Raw genomic sequence first — 18,841 nt, forward strand, 5'->3', positions numbered from 1 at the left:
ATCGGTATTTACCGAATTTTACCGATTCGGTAAAATTTACCGAATCATTAGCTACATACCATTTACCGATTCTAAAATACCGAATCGGTAAAACTCGGTATTTTAGAATCAGTAAATTATATTTACCGGCCAGATTTAGGTAGCCCAATACCGGTCGGTAACGGCCTAAATTACCGAATTTCAGCCGTTACCGACCTGTATCAGGCATTTGAGATGTAGGGGCCAAATTTAAGGATTCGGTAATTTACAAAATCAGTAATTTAAGGAATCGGTAAATTACCGAATTCTTAAAATACCGATTCGATGTCATGACCTATATCTGACTTCCCTTTTCCCCTGCCCTTGTTCATCCCTTTCCATACCATTCCATTAAGCTCACTGTAAAACCAGGTGCAATGTAATGTAAGGTGAATTTGTAGAGCGCTGCTTGTCACACGCGAGGGCATCTAGGTGCTGAGCAGGTGTGTGTAGGTGTGTGGTGAGGCTGGGCCGGAGTACAGGCAGTCTAAATGGTCCCTCAAGAGGACTAATTGAATAGGCAGGTCTTCAGCTTATTGGGGAATTTAATAAGTGAGAGGAAAGCCCTGATGTGTTTCAGGAGTTGTGTAACTGCAACAAATGATAGACAGAATGCTGAATGATTCAAACATTCTCCCCCAGTCAAGAGATCTGGGTTAAATTCATTGTTCTTTTGCCCACTACGCCACCCCAGTTTGGACCCAGCCATATGCAAATCAGTCTTGACCCTGTGCTTCATGGGAACAGTCCGGTCTGAACTGCCAAGACAGGTCCTCCCACAGGAGTTGATGGCTTGGAAGGAGAATGATCGAACTCTTGTTCTGCTTCTGTGGATGCGGGGTGTGTGTGCAAGTGAGAGTGATGCTGAGCGAAGGTGTCAGGTGGGTTGATGGAAGTGAAACAGGTAATTGAGGTATGCGGATCCCGTATTTTGTAGTGACTTGGATGCACGTGTGAAAAGTTTAAATTGGCAGCGTTTCTGCATGGGAAGACAATGGAGCTCCCTGAGGAGTGTTGTGGGTTCAGTGCGGAATGCCGAGCACGAGTCTGGTGGCATTTTGGAGGGTTAGAAGTCTGTGAAGAAGATGGGCTGGGGGGGCTGCGTGGAGTGCGTTGTTGTAGCCCAATCTGCTTGTGATTAGGGCCTGCTTGATGGTATGTCAGGTGATCAGATGATTGCTATCCTCCATTGACATTAATAGCTGTAATTCCTTGTGGTGTATAAGTTCTTGAGTGTCCATATACCATAGATTTGAGAATGTTCAGGCCTGTGCTCTGTAATTCAGAAAGTGCCCCGGTGCCAAGTCATGATCTAGCAGTTGCTTTAGTGGTATAACAGTGCTCCCTACAAAACAATCTCCAGCTGTGACTAATCCCACCTCAGTCCATTGCATCAATTGGTGCCCGTAAAAAAAGGAATTCTGGTTCCAGTGGGGTAGTCCTACCGGTGGAAGCACTAGGGTGTACAGCGAGCACTCTCTAGTCAATTTGACACATTTTCTCCAGTATCTGATGGCTACCGATAATAATATAGGCAGTTTCCCGGGTTTCCTTGGTTTTTTGAATGGCTCCCTATTTTGGCTCACCTGATTACTCTCATCTCCTCCACAAATGTACCATCTAACCAGCGTGCTGTCTACTAAATATGCGATGCTGTCTGGATTCCTTCCATTACGGTCGCTCCCCCAGCTCCCTGCTCTCACAACGGAAGCTTCTCCTCGCTGCCTGCCTACCTGCCTTGCCTGCCTTGCCTGCCTGATACCTGCTGCCTGCCGCCCCGTTACAGCGCACTGCTCAGCGCTTGGTATCGTTTTTAGCCCTCTTTAATTTTATGCAATTTGTATACAGCCACGAACTGCATAGCGGCTGAGATAATCTACTTTTGAAGCGTTTTTGGGTACTTTAGCGTTATTGTATAGAAGTTGAGCTCCGGCTGTGCCCCAGTTTCGGTTTATCACCGGGCGGCCATTTGAGATAGTATTTACCTCCACCCGTGTCTCCTCCCAGACCCCGCCTCCCAGCTGACCCTCCCACGCTCCGCCCCCCCCCACTCTCCATTTATGTCGGATGTCCACACGCGCAGCGTCCACGCGCTACGGCCGCGCCGAAGGTGCGCCAAAGGTAAGCCCGTCTACGCCCGTCTACGCCCGTCCGCGCCTGGCCCGCGCCCAGCGCCAGACCCCCTGGTTCCCGTAATGCCCAGCCCACTCGCATCACTTATTATGCCACCACCCTCCTAGCCCTTAACCCCGGCCGTTCCCCCAACTGCGTCCAAGCAGCTCCTGGACACACCCATGGACCCTTCTCTTGCAACTCCTGCAAGTTCGACGGCACCAAAACCAACTCCTCATCCACCAACACCAAACAGAGACCTGACACCAACCACCTAAAATGCATCCTGCTCAACACCCGCTCGGTCCACAGACACGCCATCGACCTCTGGAATCTACTAGACACCATCTCACCGGACGTCGCCTTCCTAACAGAAACATGGATGAATGCCTCTTCAGCCCCAGACATCACCATTGCCATCCCGGAAGGATACAAGATCATCCGTAAGGACCGCATCAAGCAAACAGGAGGAGGCATCGCTATCGTCCATAAGAACTCATCCGCATCTCAATCAGCTCAGACGTCAACCTTGCCAGCGCCAAACACCTCCACTTCCAGATCCACACCGACCCCAAGACCACACTCAGAGGCACCCTCATCTACCGACCTCCAGGACCCCGTGCACAATTCAGTGACGACATCACTGACTTTATCACCCCACACGCCCTCCCCTCCGAGGACTACATTCTATTGGGAGACCTCAATTTTCACCTGGAAAAGAGCAATGACAGCAGCACCACCACCCTTCTGGACAATCTCGCCAACCTCGGACTCAAACAACTTGTCACTACCCCCACCCACATTGCAGGTCACACACTCGACCCCATCTTCACCTCCATCTTCACCTCCAGCAAACATGTCTCATTCAGTCACACCACAGCTCTTCATTGGACGGACCACAGCTGCGCTCACTTTATCTACAATAAGACCACAATCCACAACCATCCTCAACCCACCCTGCGAAGAAACTGGAACAAAATCACCATCGCCCAGATCTCCTCATCGCTTCTTCTAAACCCCCCCGCCCACTCCTCAAACCCCGACCAAGCAGCCATTAACCTCACCCAATGGCTATCCAACAGCGCCGACATCCTTGCACCGTTGAAAAAACGTCAAATCAAACTAGGCAGCAAAAACGCCTCCTGGTTCAACGATGATCTTAAGAAATCGAAGAAACTCTGTCGCTCCCTCGAGAAGGTCTGGAAAAAAGACCCAAACACCATCACCAGGGACGCCTTCAAAAACGCCACCCGCATACACCACCAACTAATCCGGTCTGCCAAGAAAGCCGCATTCAAAGACCGACTAGATAACAACGCCCACAACAGCAAGGAATTATTCAACATCGTCAAAGAATTTACCAACCCATCAGCCAACTCCAACGACATCACCACCTCCCAAGCCCTCTGCGACTCCCTAGCTTCCTTCTTCCACAACAAAATCGCAGACATCCACAACAGCTTTGACAACCGACCCGGAGACCAACCCACCCAACCTTCTGCAGGACCTTCACCCCCCTTGAACATCCTTAACGACTGGAACCCAATCTCCACTGAGGACACCATCCGCCTGATGAACTCCATCCACTCAGGATCCCCAACTGACCCATGCCCTCACCACATCTTCAACAAAGCAGACTCCATCATAGCACCACACCTCCGAGATGTCATCAACTGCTCCCTCAACTCCGCCACCTTCCCGGAAAGCTGGAAGCACGCAGAACTCAGCGCCCTTCTGAAAAAACCCACAGCTGACCCCACCGAACTCAAAAACTACCGCCCCATCTCGCTTCTTCCATTCCCGGCCAAAGTCATCGAGAAAGCTGTCAACAACCAGCTCGCCACCTTCCTCGAAACCAACAAATCCCTCGACTCCTCACAGTCCGGCTTCCGAGCCAAACACAGCACTGAGACCGCACTTATCGCAGCAACAGACGACATTCGAACTCTACTGGACAATGGAGACACAGTCGCCCTCATCCTCCTCGACCTCTCCGCTGCCTTCGACACAGTCTGTCATAGCACCCTTCTACAGCGCCTCAGAAACGTCGGAATCCAAGGAAAAGCAATGGAATGGATCACCTCGTTCCTCACCGGAAGAACCCAGAGAGTCCGCCTCCCACCATTCAAGTCAGAGGCCTCTGAAGTCATCTGCGGCGTGCCACAATGATCGTCACTCAGCCCCACCCTCTTCAACGTATACATGAGCCCCCTTGCGGCCATCGCTCGCCAACACAATCTCAACATCATCTCCTACGCTGACGACACTCAACTGATCCTCTCACTCACCAAAGACCCTAAAAACCAACTTACACGAAGGAATGAAAGAAGTAGCCGAGTGGATGAAGCACAGCCGTCTGAAACTGAACTCAGACAAAACAGAAGTCCTCATCTTAGGCACCTCCCCCTCCGCCTGGGATGACTCTTGGTGGCCAGAGGCCCTTGGAAAAGCACCCATCCCGACGGACCACGCACGGAACCTGGGCGTCATCCTGGACTCCTCACTCTCGATGACCAGACAAGTCAACGCCGTTTCATCATCTTGCTTCAACATTCTTCGCATGCTAAAAAAAACATTTCGCTGGATCCCCACCGAAACTAGAAAAACGGTCACCCACGCACTGGTCACGAGCCGCCTGGACTACGGAAACACCCTATACGCCGGTACCACCGCAAAACTCCAGAAAAAACTCCAACGCATCCAGAACGCTTCAGCCAGGCTCATACTAGACATCCCGCGTAAAGAACACATCTCTGGTCACCTGAAAAACCTCCACTGGCTCCCCGTAAATAAGAGGATTACTTTCCGCCTCCTAACCCACGCACACAAAGCACTTTACGAACTCGGACCTGAATGCCTCAACACACGACTGTCCTTCTACACCCCCTCCCGTCAGCTATGATCCTCCAACCAAGCCCTTGCCACTGTACCTCGCATCAACAAAACCACCATGCGAGGTAGATCCTTCTCCTACCTGGCAGCTAAAACCTGGAACTCACTTCCCACTCACCTTCGCCTTACTCAGAACCACCTAGCATTCAGAAAGCAACTTAAAACTTGGATATTCGACAAGTAATTCCCCACCCTTCCTCAAGCGCCTTGAGACCCTATGGGTATGTAGCGCGCTATATGAATCTCTTGACTTGACTTGACTTGGGGGGGGTTTGTGGCCAACCGCCGACGAATATGGCCGCTTGCTAAAGCGGCTCCTCAACCCAGTATACTTCCCTTCCAATATCCGTGCAGCCATCCGTATGCCTGACTCCTACCTGTTGTATCCGAACGTTGCGGAGTGTGGGGAGATTGCGGATGGGTGCTCCGGGGTGGCAGAAAACCGGTCCGTGCCATTCTGAATGGTGTGGCCTTGAGGTGGTGGCGGAGCCCCGTCATGAAGTTCAGCCACGGCATGGCTGAGGGAGGATTCAGAGGGCAGTGAGCTGCAGGAGGAGGAGTCCATGGTGCGACCAAGGAGCCAGACGAGACTCGGACCCCACAACCCCAGTGCGACTGAGTTGGGACCGAGGCACGTCTCTCCCTGATATCCCGACTGGAGTTGGACACATCTGCCCACAGCGAGGGAAGGCCCTGAATTGATGGAAAGTGCTGGGGATCGGCCGAGGGCGACTCCATAGCGACAGAGGAGGCAGAGAGGGCGCGACCCCAGAGCGGAAGCGGCTCATTGACCCTGCGGGCTGTGGTTGCCCCCCCCTCCTGTCTTTGTGGTGCTCAGGAGAAAAGAAAAGACTGTAAAACCTTTTAAAAAACAGCAAGCAGCAGCCCTGCTTCCCACATTGTGGTCCCTGTAGGGCCGGAACAAAGGTAATTGACATTGCACTGCGGTTACCCTCTGAAAGGACAGGCAATATCCAATCCCTGTAGCTATAGTCACCTGCACCACTAAACAGTGCCCTGACTTTCGGCCTGAGGCACAATTAGGAGAAAAAGACGACACGCAGGAACCAACGGTGGTGGAGGGTGCGAGGGGACTGAGGATCCAGGAGAATCCTGACCGGCCGCACAGGAAGGCTTGCGGTCCTGTGGCAGGCGGCAGGGAGTAGCCTGGTGACCCACCCCCCCTCTATTACCGAGCAGGTATGATCGGAGGTAGAGGAAAGAAAAGCATGCACCAGACAAAGCTAGACAATTATGCCCTCTCCAAGGGGCAAGAAGGTCTAGAAAATCCCGAAGATGATACGTCAAGCATGCCCCCTCAACGACCCGATGACCGCACCTTTTCTCTAAAAGATATAATGGCAGCCATAGAAGGGGCTAAAACAGCCCTAGAGGGGCGAATAGATAATGTGACGATGTAGATGACCCTAATATGCGCAGATATCCGTAATATGAGCTCCAGAATCCAGGAAGTGGAGGGCACAACAACAGCTTTGCTACAATACTCCAAGACCATCAAGGGCCAAGTCAAAGAACTGCAGGCAACCACTGCACATCTTGAAGCGAGAATTGAAGATTTTGAGGGCTGATCACGTCGTAATAACATACGTATTTTGGGAGTCCCGGAGAAAGCTAAAGGACCTACCATAGATTTCTTTGTTGAAAACCTCATTCTTGACCGACTCCAGCCAAGGGGACTTTTATAATTCTTTTAGATAGAAAGAGCACACAGGGTGCCGGGAGGCAAGCCCCATCCTGGTGCGCCACCTAGACCGATCATCGCCTGTCTTTTCAATAACAGAGATCTCCTTGTGGTATTCCAATTGGCCCGCGCTGCCTCACCAATCCAATTCTAAAATGCCCTGATAACCTTTTTTCTGGTCTTCACCCTGAAAGTACAAAAACAAAGGCGGGGTTTCCTGGCTGTGAAGACAAGCTCTGAGAGAAAAGGGAGTGAAATACTACATGATCTTTACAGCGAGGTTGTAGAGGATGGGGGCAAAACCTGGTTTTTCGATTCTCCAGAGGAGGGATGGGCCTGGTTGGAGGGATGGCATACAGTGGGAGGATCCTCATCAAAGCTGCTCAGAGGAAAGCAAAATAAAGAAACACCTGCCCTGTCTGGGGATGATGCAGCACCATCAAGGCAAGGGGACCACCCCATGGCTGGCCACCGTTGAGACTGAAGTCGCAAACGTGTTTTAAGTTAATGGTTAAGGAACATTTCCTTATATTGTTTAAAACAATAAACTTTCTAGGAAGGGAACGGGGTTCTGAGTAAGTCATTGACTGACCTGGTCTAATACTGTGTTGCAGGATGTGCCAAGACCTGAAATTACTCGATATTCCAACACTCAGATCTAGGATGGGAATAGTTGGGGAGATAAGAAATCCATCACAGGGTGGAAGGCTGAGACCGCGGAGGTGCACAGCCCCTCACAATGGTTTTTGAACGGCGAGGGATGACAGGCACTCTGCTAAGATGGGGGAGGCGGGCAGTTGTGGGCCTGCCAGGCAGGGATGCGGGGTGGGGGTTTGTTTAGGGGATGAAGGGTTAAAGAGAATTTATGTATATCTACAGGGCATTTATAGTACATCAGCCATACTTACCTTGATTGCACCAACACCATACAAAGCCATTATTCTGTACCAGAAACATCTGTCATACTTTTTCGAACTATCCTCTTCCTCATCAGGGGGTGAAACCCTTACTCAAGAACACTTCACAACTCTACTTTACCTGAATTGGGGACGCTCATACTGGAATTACCACTGGGTCACCTCCTTCTGGGCGGAGACTTTAACATGACAATCAATGACATAATAGATCTAGTGGCAGTGAGAAAGACATATGAACCACAAACAAGACTGATGGAGTTTATGGGGGCCATGGGTCCGACTGACGTCTGGCGAATGCTCAATCCAATGGCTCAAGAGTTCACTTATCACTTGGGCGTGCATGGTCGCTTCTCACAAATAGACCTCCTGATCTCGTTTCCTTTCCAGTTGCCGGGTTTCAGAGATCCGAGACACTTTCTCCGGGGAATATTTGATCACTCCCCTATTATATAGAATTGGCAAGCAGCGACCGTTTAATACAATAACTAGTAAACCCCCGCATCGCACAATCCCCAAGATTAGGGAAGAAGGGGTATTTTAAAGAAAATGAGCGATCAGTATGATCACCAGAGACTCTCTGGGAAGCTTATAAGACAGTAATCAAGGGCAGGCCTTTTCTCTAATGGTCGGACATGGGAGAGACAAGAGAAAGGAGGTAGAGAGATTAGAAAGCAACCTGTTAGATCTTGAAGCGCAACTGATATTCCAAAACGATGATGACGCAAGACACCGGTTAGCCGTCATGCAGCAGGAATACAGAGATCCGACAACTGATGCATTCAGGGTGATGCTCAAAATGACTCAACATAGAATATATGAGCTTGGGGATAAAGCGGTGAAACTTCTTAACTGGCTTGATACGCGAGAAAAAGCCAGTCGATGGGTGGCCACCATCCAACTACCAAATGGAGTGAGCATTACTTACCCCCAAGAGATAGCTGACAGGTTTGCGAGCCACTATAAGGGTGTTTATACCTCGGAGACGACACTCACTACGCAAGATGCATTAGACCTCCGCAAAGATCGACCCCTCCCTAGATCTACACTGGAGGACATCCAAGTCTTAGATAGCGACTTGACGGGTGAGGAGGTACAGCAGGCACTCATGGCCCTAAGATCAGAAAAGGCCCTCGGTCCCAACGGAATCCCAATTGAGCTATACAAAATAACTGCTGCAAATACAGGACAGCACTTGCTCAAAATGTATTAAGAATGCAGGGAAAGCTGTATCCTACCCAGAGACCAGCACCTTGCAACAATAGTGGTAATTCAGAAAGAGGGTAAACCAGCTGATCAGTGTAATTCATATCGACCCATATATTTGCTAAAGCAAAAATTGTAGCTGAACTGCTAGCTATTCGCCTTACCCCAATTATCGCCAAGTTAGTACACCCGGATCAATCCGGGTTTTTGCTAGGCCGAAATACGGCCCTCAACTGCAGGCGCTTGATTGGGGTCCTAGGACGTACCAACCACATCCAAGAGGACACAGCGGTCCTGTAACTAGATGCTTGTATGCCCTTTAATACCATCGAGTGGCCATACCTCTTTGCAGTTCTGGAACACTTAGGCGTTGAACCCAGATGTGTAGCTTGGATCCGTCTTCTGTACACTGCCCCCCTGGCACGGGTTGTCGTGAATCGTAGAGTGTCGCAAACCTTCCTGCTCTGTCGGGGACTAGAAAGGACTGCCCCCTATTGCCATTGTTATTCGCATTAATGCTTGAACCACTAGCGGCTTGGTTACGGAGGGTACCCAATGATGCTTGGCCTCCGGTGCAGATGATATTCTCCTATATGTAGTGGCACCCAAATCCTCCATATCCAGAATACATAACATCTTCGCCACATTCCAGAGATATTCCGGCTATTCTATAAACTGGTAAAAATCAGTAATTTTCATTCTATATGGCCCGACACCCCGAATGCCAAAGGTGTGCGAAGCACAGGTAATAACGGAAGGATTCCTTTATTTAGGAATCTTTGTCACACTCAACTAAAATCTATTTAGAACAAAACATCTTCTCCCTCCTTTACAGAGACTGAAGGGAGATGTCCTACACTGGCGATCCCTGCCACTGTCCTTGATAGGTAGAGCGGCCCTTTTTAAAATGATGGCACGGCAACGTTTTTGTATGTCTTACAGAATTCCCCTTCTCAGTACCAGATAGCTATTTTAGAGAGGTTCGAAACTTATTGTGGGATGGGGGTGCCCCCAGAATTGCTCTCAATAAATTAACACTGGGATGGTTCGATGGCGGAATCGCCCTTCCCGACATCCAGACGTATTATCATGCAGCACAATTGACAGTCATTAACCAATGGGGCCACCAACCAATGACAGAACAGGCGTATCATATGGACAGACTAACACTTCAACCAAAGGGATATCTATACGCTTTATATACTGAGATGAGGGTACGCTCTTTGGTGGGACCGACAGCACTGACGCTTAAGGTTTGGCATGCTACACAACAACAGCTGGGATGGAGGAATAAGATCACATAATCTACTCCACTATGGGACTCCGAACTCCTAGCCGACATGGGGAGGAGACAAAGGGTTTGACAAGGGTTCGACAAGTGGGACATACTGTGAATTTCAAGAGTAGGAGACGTATACACTACAGCTGGAATAAGATCCTTTACAGATCTATAGAGAACATAATGTGACACCCTCTGAGACATTCCGATACATACAACTTCGGCACGCCTTAAGCGCGATCTTACCCAGAGGAGAAGTGCTGCCTGAATCTTTGCCCTTAGAAAATAGACTGCTTGAGGAATACATACAGAAAAAAGCATTCTCGTTGACATACAGAAAATTAGGAAATAATGCCCCAGATTTGTTAATGTAGGTTCGGGAGAAATGGGATAAATAGGAGAGGGACATCACAGACATGCAAGAAGAGGAGTGGCCCGAGGCGCTTTCTTCGCATAGAGAAGTTGCAATTAGATCACAATTTCACCTTATACAGCTTAAAGCGCTTTATAGAACATACACCTCATGCACCACATTGGTGAGGATGGGTATACAACCAAATCCACTCTGTCGTAGGGATTGCACCTAGGTATGCAATCCTTATCGGTGTCCTTTCTTAGTGAGCATGAGACGACAACAAAGGATAATGAGGTATCATGGTCCTGATCCTTTCTCACTGTATACCCCCAACATCCTGATAAGCTGCGTTTAATAAATGATGTGGTATGATAGCTGCAAGCGGTCTTCCTTCCTCCTTTCACTTCTGGTTTCACCAATGTTGTTCCCACAAAGGACTCTGAAGTTACCCAGTCTATCCAATGTCCTGATCTAGCCTCTGATTTTCCTCATCCAATCCAATGGCTTTCATTTTTACGGTTATGGTAATGACATCCATACCCAATGGATAAAGCTCAATTATGAAAAACTGAAATAATAGGTGTCAGCCACCGTCTGTGAGAATCAACCTTTGCTGTCTGCTGTCCTTCAGACAGAGGAGTGAAAAACATGAGAAGATAGCTTTTGAGCTTTCCCTAAGTTTACATGAATAGCTGGCGCTCATCAGTTTTACAAGAAAGCTATGTATTTAGGCTTTGAGTTATAACAAATTAACAATAATAAATTGGCTGTATGAACAGAGGATCACTTGTCCAGTGACATGGATCTGTGCAACGAATCCTCTGCAGAAGATAAGGCATCTCCATTTAGATTTAAAAACTAGTTTATATGGGACCACTTGGACTCCCTTAAGTTTCGTTGCACTGTCCACTTTTGTCCCCAGCCCAGCACTCCAGGCAGAACTGAATATCTGGACCTTCTGCTTTGACTAATATTATACTTAATGATTTTTTTCCTTCTGTTTGTCTCTCCTTACCATCTGAACCTGTGTCAGGAACCCACCTCGAGGGGCCGTTTATCAGCAGGGAAAAGAAAGGAGCGCACCCTGAGCATTGTCTGCGTACCTTTGAGGACCGGGGCTTTCAGGACCTGTTGGCTACTTATGGTAGTCTTGAGGGTGTGAGTATCGTGACTCTAGCACCAGAGATTAAGCGAAGCAATGAGGTGATTGCTGAACTGGCCAAGCGTGGGATCTGCGTCTCATTAGGTGAGGATGTGTTAAATATGAGCATTTGTTTGGTGGATGTACGCATGTTGTCTACAGTGACCATCAGTGGTAAAATGGTAACTAGTGAATTTAGAATCTTTTTAACTTTCAATGAAAACTCTTCTCAGTGTGCAAAATGTCTTCCTTAATGTCTGTGATGAATGGTCTAGTCTGAAACCTGAATGTAAAGTTTCTATACAGAAGTGAAAGGCAGGCTAATGGGAACCAGTTTCACTTGTCTGCACAATAGTGTGTCTAGTTTGGGACTGCCTACATCTAAATGGATTATGTTGGGGTGGACACCACTAGTTCTTTTTCCCTTGTGCATCTATTTGTAGGACTTTGGGTCAGTCTAGCATCTAGATTTCTTTTTATCTACACATTTGCGTGCTGGAGACTAGTTATGCTCTGAGAATTTGATTTTTTGTACCTGTACAAGGGAAGGTGTGATTTACAGAGGCTGATTGTTTTTAGGTTTTGCTTTTTCTATACTGCAGAGATTATATGAGGAGCTGCTTATGCCTATCTCATTCTGTGCCTGATAGGAACAGGACGGTTGGGAACCTCAATTTTGCTGCATGATGAGGCTGATTGGTTTTTATTATGACATTTTTGAGAATGTACATTCTTAGTGTTGCCATTGCTGTATTTTCACATTCATTTTTTAATCAAACTTGGAAGATTCTCAAAATCCAGTTTATGTAACTTGTATTGCAGGCTATTTGAGAAAACTAGTTGCATTGGAAGCAAGGATATCTGGTTCCCCATGTCTGTTAGGCAGAATTCCCGAGAGGAACAGATTGGTTGAGGCCCTGAAATTCTTATGCTTACAGTGGTGTTCTGGTGGAATATGAGTGTGGGGTAGAGTTGTCACCTTGGTTTGACAGTAACTCAATAATGCCATGCTCTCTTGCATCACCAATGTATGCTTTTCATGCCCCACAGGTCACTCAATAGCGAACCTGGCCCAGGCGGAGGAAGCAGTGCAACAGGGAGCCTCCTTTATTACACATCTCTTCAACGCCATGCTACCTGTGAGTGTTTGAGAACTGACATAAATATTCTCTTGTCCTATGAGAGCTTAATAGTGGTGATCCAATGTCTGAATCATTACGTCACTGCCTCTTCCAATTTGCTCCCCTGTAGTTCCATCATCGTGATCCGGGAATTGTGGGACTGCTGACAAGTGATCGAATCCCAAAGGGGCAAAGAGTTTTTTATGGCATGATCGCAGATGGGATTCACACCAACCCTGCAGCCTTGAGAATTGCCCACCGGGCACACCCCAAAGGTGCGTGGCATGGTCACCTTTACAAAAGTCCATCCCTCTTTAGCCAGTTTACAGACTTTTGTGACAGAAATAGGTCTGTAAGCTTTGTATATGTTTGGAACAGAGGTGAAAAATCTATTCTGTAGAGGTGTGAGGGTAGAACTGGGGGCCCAAATTTAGATGCAACTCTTTACATAACAGGGCCCTCTGCGTGTTTAAGTCCTGCTGTGCCTGTATGTATTTGAGGGACAAACAAATTCTATACATTACATATGTTGTTCATTGTTCTTCAGGCCATCTCAGTGATTGTTTTTACCCAGAATGTTGCTTTGTCCCTCAAAAATCAAGACAGTTGCAAGTCAAATAAGGCAGTGTGCTTTCAATTCCATTTAAGGATCACATCCTGATCTTATGGGATGCTTATTCATGGGCTTGTATTTTAATATAGATAACTTGTTATTAATGTACATTTTCAAAACACCTTGTTTCTCTTTAATGACTGTAAATAACAAGTATGCCTAATGTCCAAGTTAATGGTACATTATTTACTGACTTCATCAGGCGGGAGGAATACGTTGGCTGTGCTAAGACTGAACTCCAGTCCTGCACATATCATTAACTAAGGTTTGTTCACTTGTCATCGTACTACAAGCTTTACCAGTAGTTGGGGTGTTCCTGTTGGCAGCTACATGCCCCTGTCTATATATTTTTATGTCACATGATAATTGTGCTCCTCTGTGAAGGTCTCGCCTTCAGGAAACAACTCAAGACCTGGCTGTTCGAGCAGTAGCATACCCCTCCCCCCAAGCGCCTTGAGACCCTCCGGGTGAGTAGTGCGCTATACAAATGGCATGATTGATTGATTGATTGATTGTGGGAGTCCATGAAGTTGTGCAGTGAATTATGTTCACTAACAGCAAATGCATCTGAATGAGGACAGAGCAGTGCTGTGAAGTCCTGAGTCTGTCTTCAGTACACGCGAGGGTTTGTTTTGTGGGTCTCCTCATCATCTGTATTTCAGAGAGTGCTCCTGTCCAGTGTGGTAGCCTCTTTGTAGGAACTGTATGAGGCTTGCTGCTGCAAGTCTATATCATAGACGCCAATTATCTCCTTACCCCTTCCTTGTCTTTCTCATTTCCTCTGATAAAAGTGGCTTTCTGGCAGATTGTCAAGGTATTTCTAAAGTACTGTGTATGTTTGAGTTGTGGACAGCTACTAACATTTTGACCCAATTCGAAAGAATTACAAATAAACACATTTTAACTCTTTAGTAGGGGTGGGCGGAATTTGCGTAATCTCGTTACGCAAATCTCTGCGAAACGGTAAAAAATCTCCGCGAACACTCAGAAATTCCGCGAACACTCGAAATTGCTTTTTCGTGATGCTTTTTTCCTGTTCGCAATTGCTGTTTGCGTGCTCGTGGGGAAATATCTTGCGAACATGCATTTTGAGAACACCAACAAGCAAAAAATTTCACGAAGTTGCGGAACGCAGTATTTTGGGCAATTTCGCGTTCTCTGCGGAACACGAAATTACCCAAATTCCGCAAATTCCGCGAGCGGAACAGAATTTACTGCCCAGGCGTACTCTTTAGTCGGTGCCAATACAGACAGTGTAGCACACTTGCGAACCCAGCCCAGGTTCTGTTGAAATCACAGAGCAAAATGAATTTTTGGTGAGGCGATTCAAAGTGGGATTTGGAGTGACACTAGCAAACGTGTGGAAGAGCCAATGAAAAACAGATCTTGTCACTCGTTTGAGCATCTGTGATGAAAGGTAGACTTACAAGCCGGTACCCACAAAAAAGAATTAAATAGCTAGAAGTTACCAAAACTCCTTTGTAATGTTGGGGAAATGATTGTGAAATCTTTCTGAAATTAATATACATTTCCTAAATCTCTCAGAAACATCTACAAATTACCCTTAAGAGAGGTAGGCTTGGGTTTAATTTTAATGACTCCAGTGTAATTCGTAATTCTGCATTACTCTTGTGACACGGAATTACTGATTGTAACGCCATGTCCCTGCATCACTTGACTGATTCTTCCGTTGGGGGAAAATCAGACCACAAGATGCCTTAAAACAATGCAAGAGCATGATCACTTGCATTTGTTGGTGAACACGAACATTCAGCAAGTGACATTTTGAGTAGATTTTCTACCAGAGCAGCAGGAAAATCAACTCGAAATGTATTTTCGAGTTGACATTTTACTCGAATCGACTGTTTGGGTATTTCTTTCAGAGAGAAATGGACTTCTTTATTTATTTATTTTTACATAGGAAGGAAGTGCTATAGACACTAGAAACTGGAAGGCTACTGTACATACAGTAGCAACTTCCTCTTCCTGTCTTGAAGACTCCTCCCTCTGCTTTGTCCAACCCTTGGTCACTTTTGATTTTGGGAGTAAAGCATCACTCTCTCTTTGTCTGCAGTCTCTGCTGAATCCACACTATTGGAATATTATCTTTTTGGTAGAAATCAAGTAAGTTCAATGCAGCACTCTGGAAAAAAGTTGAGGGAGGGCATGTTCCTTTTTTTTATTGTGTATCTTTGCAGATGGGGGGGCGGGATTTGGGCTGAAGTAAGGAGGCCCACGTGGGGTTCAAGCTTTTAAGGGGAAATAGAAATGTTGCATTTTTTTGATTGTGGAGGCCTAAGGTTAAATTAAATATAATTTATCTCCATTTATTTTGTGTGTGTTTTTTAATGTATTTATACTGATTTGTTTACCATTTTACTGTGATGTTGTTTTACTGTTTGGGACCTTGTCTGCCTTGCACTAGGCCTTGGGTGTATTTTTGATGTATGTTATGTTTCTCATTCTCACTGCTGCGGTGCTGTATGCTTTTGAAAACCATTTAGGGGGTTGTGGATGGATGTGAATTAAATGCAAAAAGTAGTTTATTATAATTTTTTTGTCTGAATGTGCCTGTTGCTTATAATACCTTTTCATTCCTTTCCCTGCAATGCTACAAGATCTTTTTTCTGAGAGAGGGAATGGGCACCAGGCAGGATAGGACAACTATCTTCTTTGTTCTCCATGCCCTTTCTTTGCTGGCCATGTTGCAGTGGCCATTTTGTGTAGGAAGTGGGTGTGTATGCGCCTCCTTATGTGCTGGCCAGGCGGCGACCATCATTTTGTGGAGACGGTATATGTGTGTGTGTGTTTGGTGGGCATTTTGTCTTTGCCTTGATGCCTTTTTCAGTGGCCATGTGGTTGATAAGCTAGCTTCCACCATTTTTTGCAGCCAGTGTGAGCTTAAATCTCTTTATTCCACTTTTAAACCATTTATCGAAGAAGCCTAGGACATTTTTGTTCATTATTTTTCTTTTTTCCTGATATATTTATTTGTGCTTGTTACTGATTGTAGTACAGTGTATTGTTTTAAAAAAAAAAAATTCAGAGAAAAAAAAATCCCTGATTCTTTCCTCCCAAAGAGTACCCAAGAGCCGTAAACCTGGTGGGTCCCTCACAATCAATTATTTAATATTATGTTATGTTATGCTACAGGTATTGTATAGCGCGCAGCTGCCTCAGCAAAGGGGCGCCCCAGTGCTAACAGACGGAGGTTTGGAGGTTACTACCAGAAAACCAAGCCTAAAACAAAGGGAAATGGTGTGTTTTAATGGCCTTAGGGAATGCCAGATAGTTGTCAATGCTACTATGTGCACAGGAACAGAATTCCACATGGGAGGAGAAGTTCATGATTTTGAGGGCAATACGTAGGTACTCAAACTCGATACGCCTCGCCACTGGCAGCCAATGTAGTCGGTGGACGGCGTTGGTCGTAGGGCAAGTTCTATGGAAGCCAAGAAGAGTTCTAGCAGCCGCATTTTGAATCCTCTGCAGACTAAGGATTCCAGCCTGATTCTTCCCTAGGTAGAGAGAACTGGCATAGTCCAGCCTAGACATGATGGATGCCTGGATGATTAGCATTCTTCTGTTGTAGAGAGGGAAGATGTGTCACATCATGCCTGGTTCTGTGTGAAACCTTGCCATTGGTTCGATGTAGAATCCCTGTATGTAATAGTTCTTAAGTTGTCAGTTACTGAAGAGCTGTTGATGGCTGAGGTGAATAAACCGGACCTGTCTTCTACTTTGTGTATGGAACTTGATTTATTAATATGAAAGGCACCACAATGAGCTGATGCGAGATAAAAAAAAAACGACAGCGGTTTGAGCCCTCGCAGGACTCCAAAGCAGATCTCAGTAACTTTTTTAGTTTGGACCTGGATGCTGAGGGCCGAGTCGACCCATACACCCAGGTTTTTAACCACTTGTTTGGGGGCGGGTGCGCAACCCAAGGTCGCCGGCCACCAGCTCTCACTCCACAGCTCGGGTTCTCTTCCTACTAGCACAATCTTGGATTTGCTAGCGTTAAGCTGGAGGTAGTTGACAGTCATCCACTCTGCGACGGCAGCAAGATGGCTCCTGAACTTAAGAGCATCCCACGTGCAGCCATCAGAGAGTGTGACTACCAACTGAGTATCATCAGCATATGATACCACCGTTAGTCCTCTACTCCTATGCACTGCTGCTAAAGGTTGGACATACAAGTTAAATAACGTAGGGCTCAATGCTGAGCCCTGTGGAACCCCTTGTTTGATAGTGTGTATCCGGGAGGCGAAAGGGGGAGCCACCACCTATAAGGTTCTCTCAGAGAGAAAGGAGGCGAACCAACCCAGGGCCGGGCCCTCGATGCCAGCCTCCTCCAACCTTTGCTACAGGATCTGATGTGATACCGTGTCGTTCGCGGCGCTGAGATCTAATAGTATCAGCGCGGAGGTATGTCCAGCATCCAAGGCCTCCCTCGGGTGTTCGGTCACAGCAAGGAGAACAGTGCTGTGATTCGGGCGAAAACGATTCTGAGAGAAGTCAAGCGAGCTGTTGTTTTCCAAATGTCTTGTAAGAATGGAGTTAATGTAAGCCTCGGTGATCTTAAACACCCAAGGCAGGAGAGAGATGGGACGAAAGTTCTCCAGTTTGTCGGCCTCCAGTGTGGTTTTTTTAACAGAGGAATCACCATGGCTTGTATTTGTTTCATTTTTTTGCCTCCCTTCCATAGAGTCCCCATGGGCCCTGATGGGCACCAGCTATTATTTGATTTACTTATTTATTTTTATTACTTTTACTTTATTTTACTTTATTTATTTTTTGCCAGTGTGTATGCTTGCCAATGCCATAGGCTGCCATGTTCTTAGTTGTTTTGTTTTCCTTGTCCTTTTTTTGCTAACCATGTGGTGATGACCATTTTGTGTAACGTGTGTGTGTGTGTATGTTTGCTTTAGGCAGTGTGGGACGCTCTAAAAGCAGGAATCCGAGGGGAAACCACACAATACTCAATAAGCGTTAATAAATTGGCCAGAGACCTGTATAAATTGCTATCGGAAAAATTACAGGGCTCAGAAGAAGACCTCATCAGGGCAACCCATAACTCTTTAACGGTAGAAGAGCTCATCAAAATTCAATATCAGGTGGCAATTGATAAGGATGCTATTATGAATACATTTATCACCAAAGCGGTTAAAAAGCCACTGCACATAGTGAGAAAATCTACGAAGTAAACGAAGTAGTTGGCCATCAATTAGCCATACGTATGAGGCAACAAACATCTCAGAACTTCATACGGGAAATATCAGACCCAGTGGAAGGCTTAATTTCAGAAAGTAATAAATTCAGAGAGGCATTCTGGCACTTCTACAGCACTTTATACTCAGAGGAAGGAGGGGCCGATATAGACAGTATGAGAGAATACTTAAATCAGGGAACACCCAGTAGACTTGCTGAAAAAGATCGAGATGATCTAGAGGAGATACCAGTCCTGGAAGAAATTCTAGAGACAGTG

The 18,841-nt window shown here is 46.6% G+C and overlaps 1 protein-coding gene across 2 annotated transcripts in view; it reads left to right on the forward strand.

Annotated features, from left to right (window-relative positions):
* Nucleotides 1-18,841, forward strand: part of AMDHD2 (amidohydrolase domain containing 2) — a 403,548-nt gene that overhangs the window by 180,600 nt on the left and 204,107 nt on the right. For both annotated transcript variants that reach the window (XM_078663025.1, XM_078663026.1), the window contains 3 exons: nucleotides 11,512-11,724; nucleotides 12,670-12,758; nucleotides 12,871-13,015. In XM_078663025.1, coding sequence (XP_078519151.1) covers nucleotides 11,512-11,724; nucleotides 12,670-12,758; nucleotides 12,871-13,015 — 447 coding nt within the window. The remainder of the gene's footprint in view (nucleotides 1-11,511; nucleotides 11,725-12,669; nucleotides 12,759-12,870; nucleotides 13,016-18,841) is intronic.

This window comes from Lissotriton helveticus, chromosome 10 (assembly GCF_964261635.1).
Source record: "Lissotriton helveticus chromosome 10, aLisHel1.1, whole genome shotgun sequence".
In the NCBI taxonomy this organism is placed as follows: domain Eukaryota; kingdom Metazoa; phylum Chordata; class Amphibia; order Caudata; family Salamandridae; genus Lissotriton; species Lissotriton helveticus.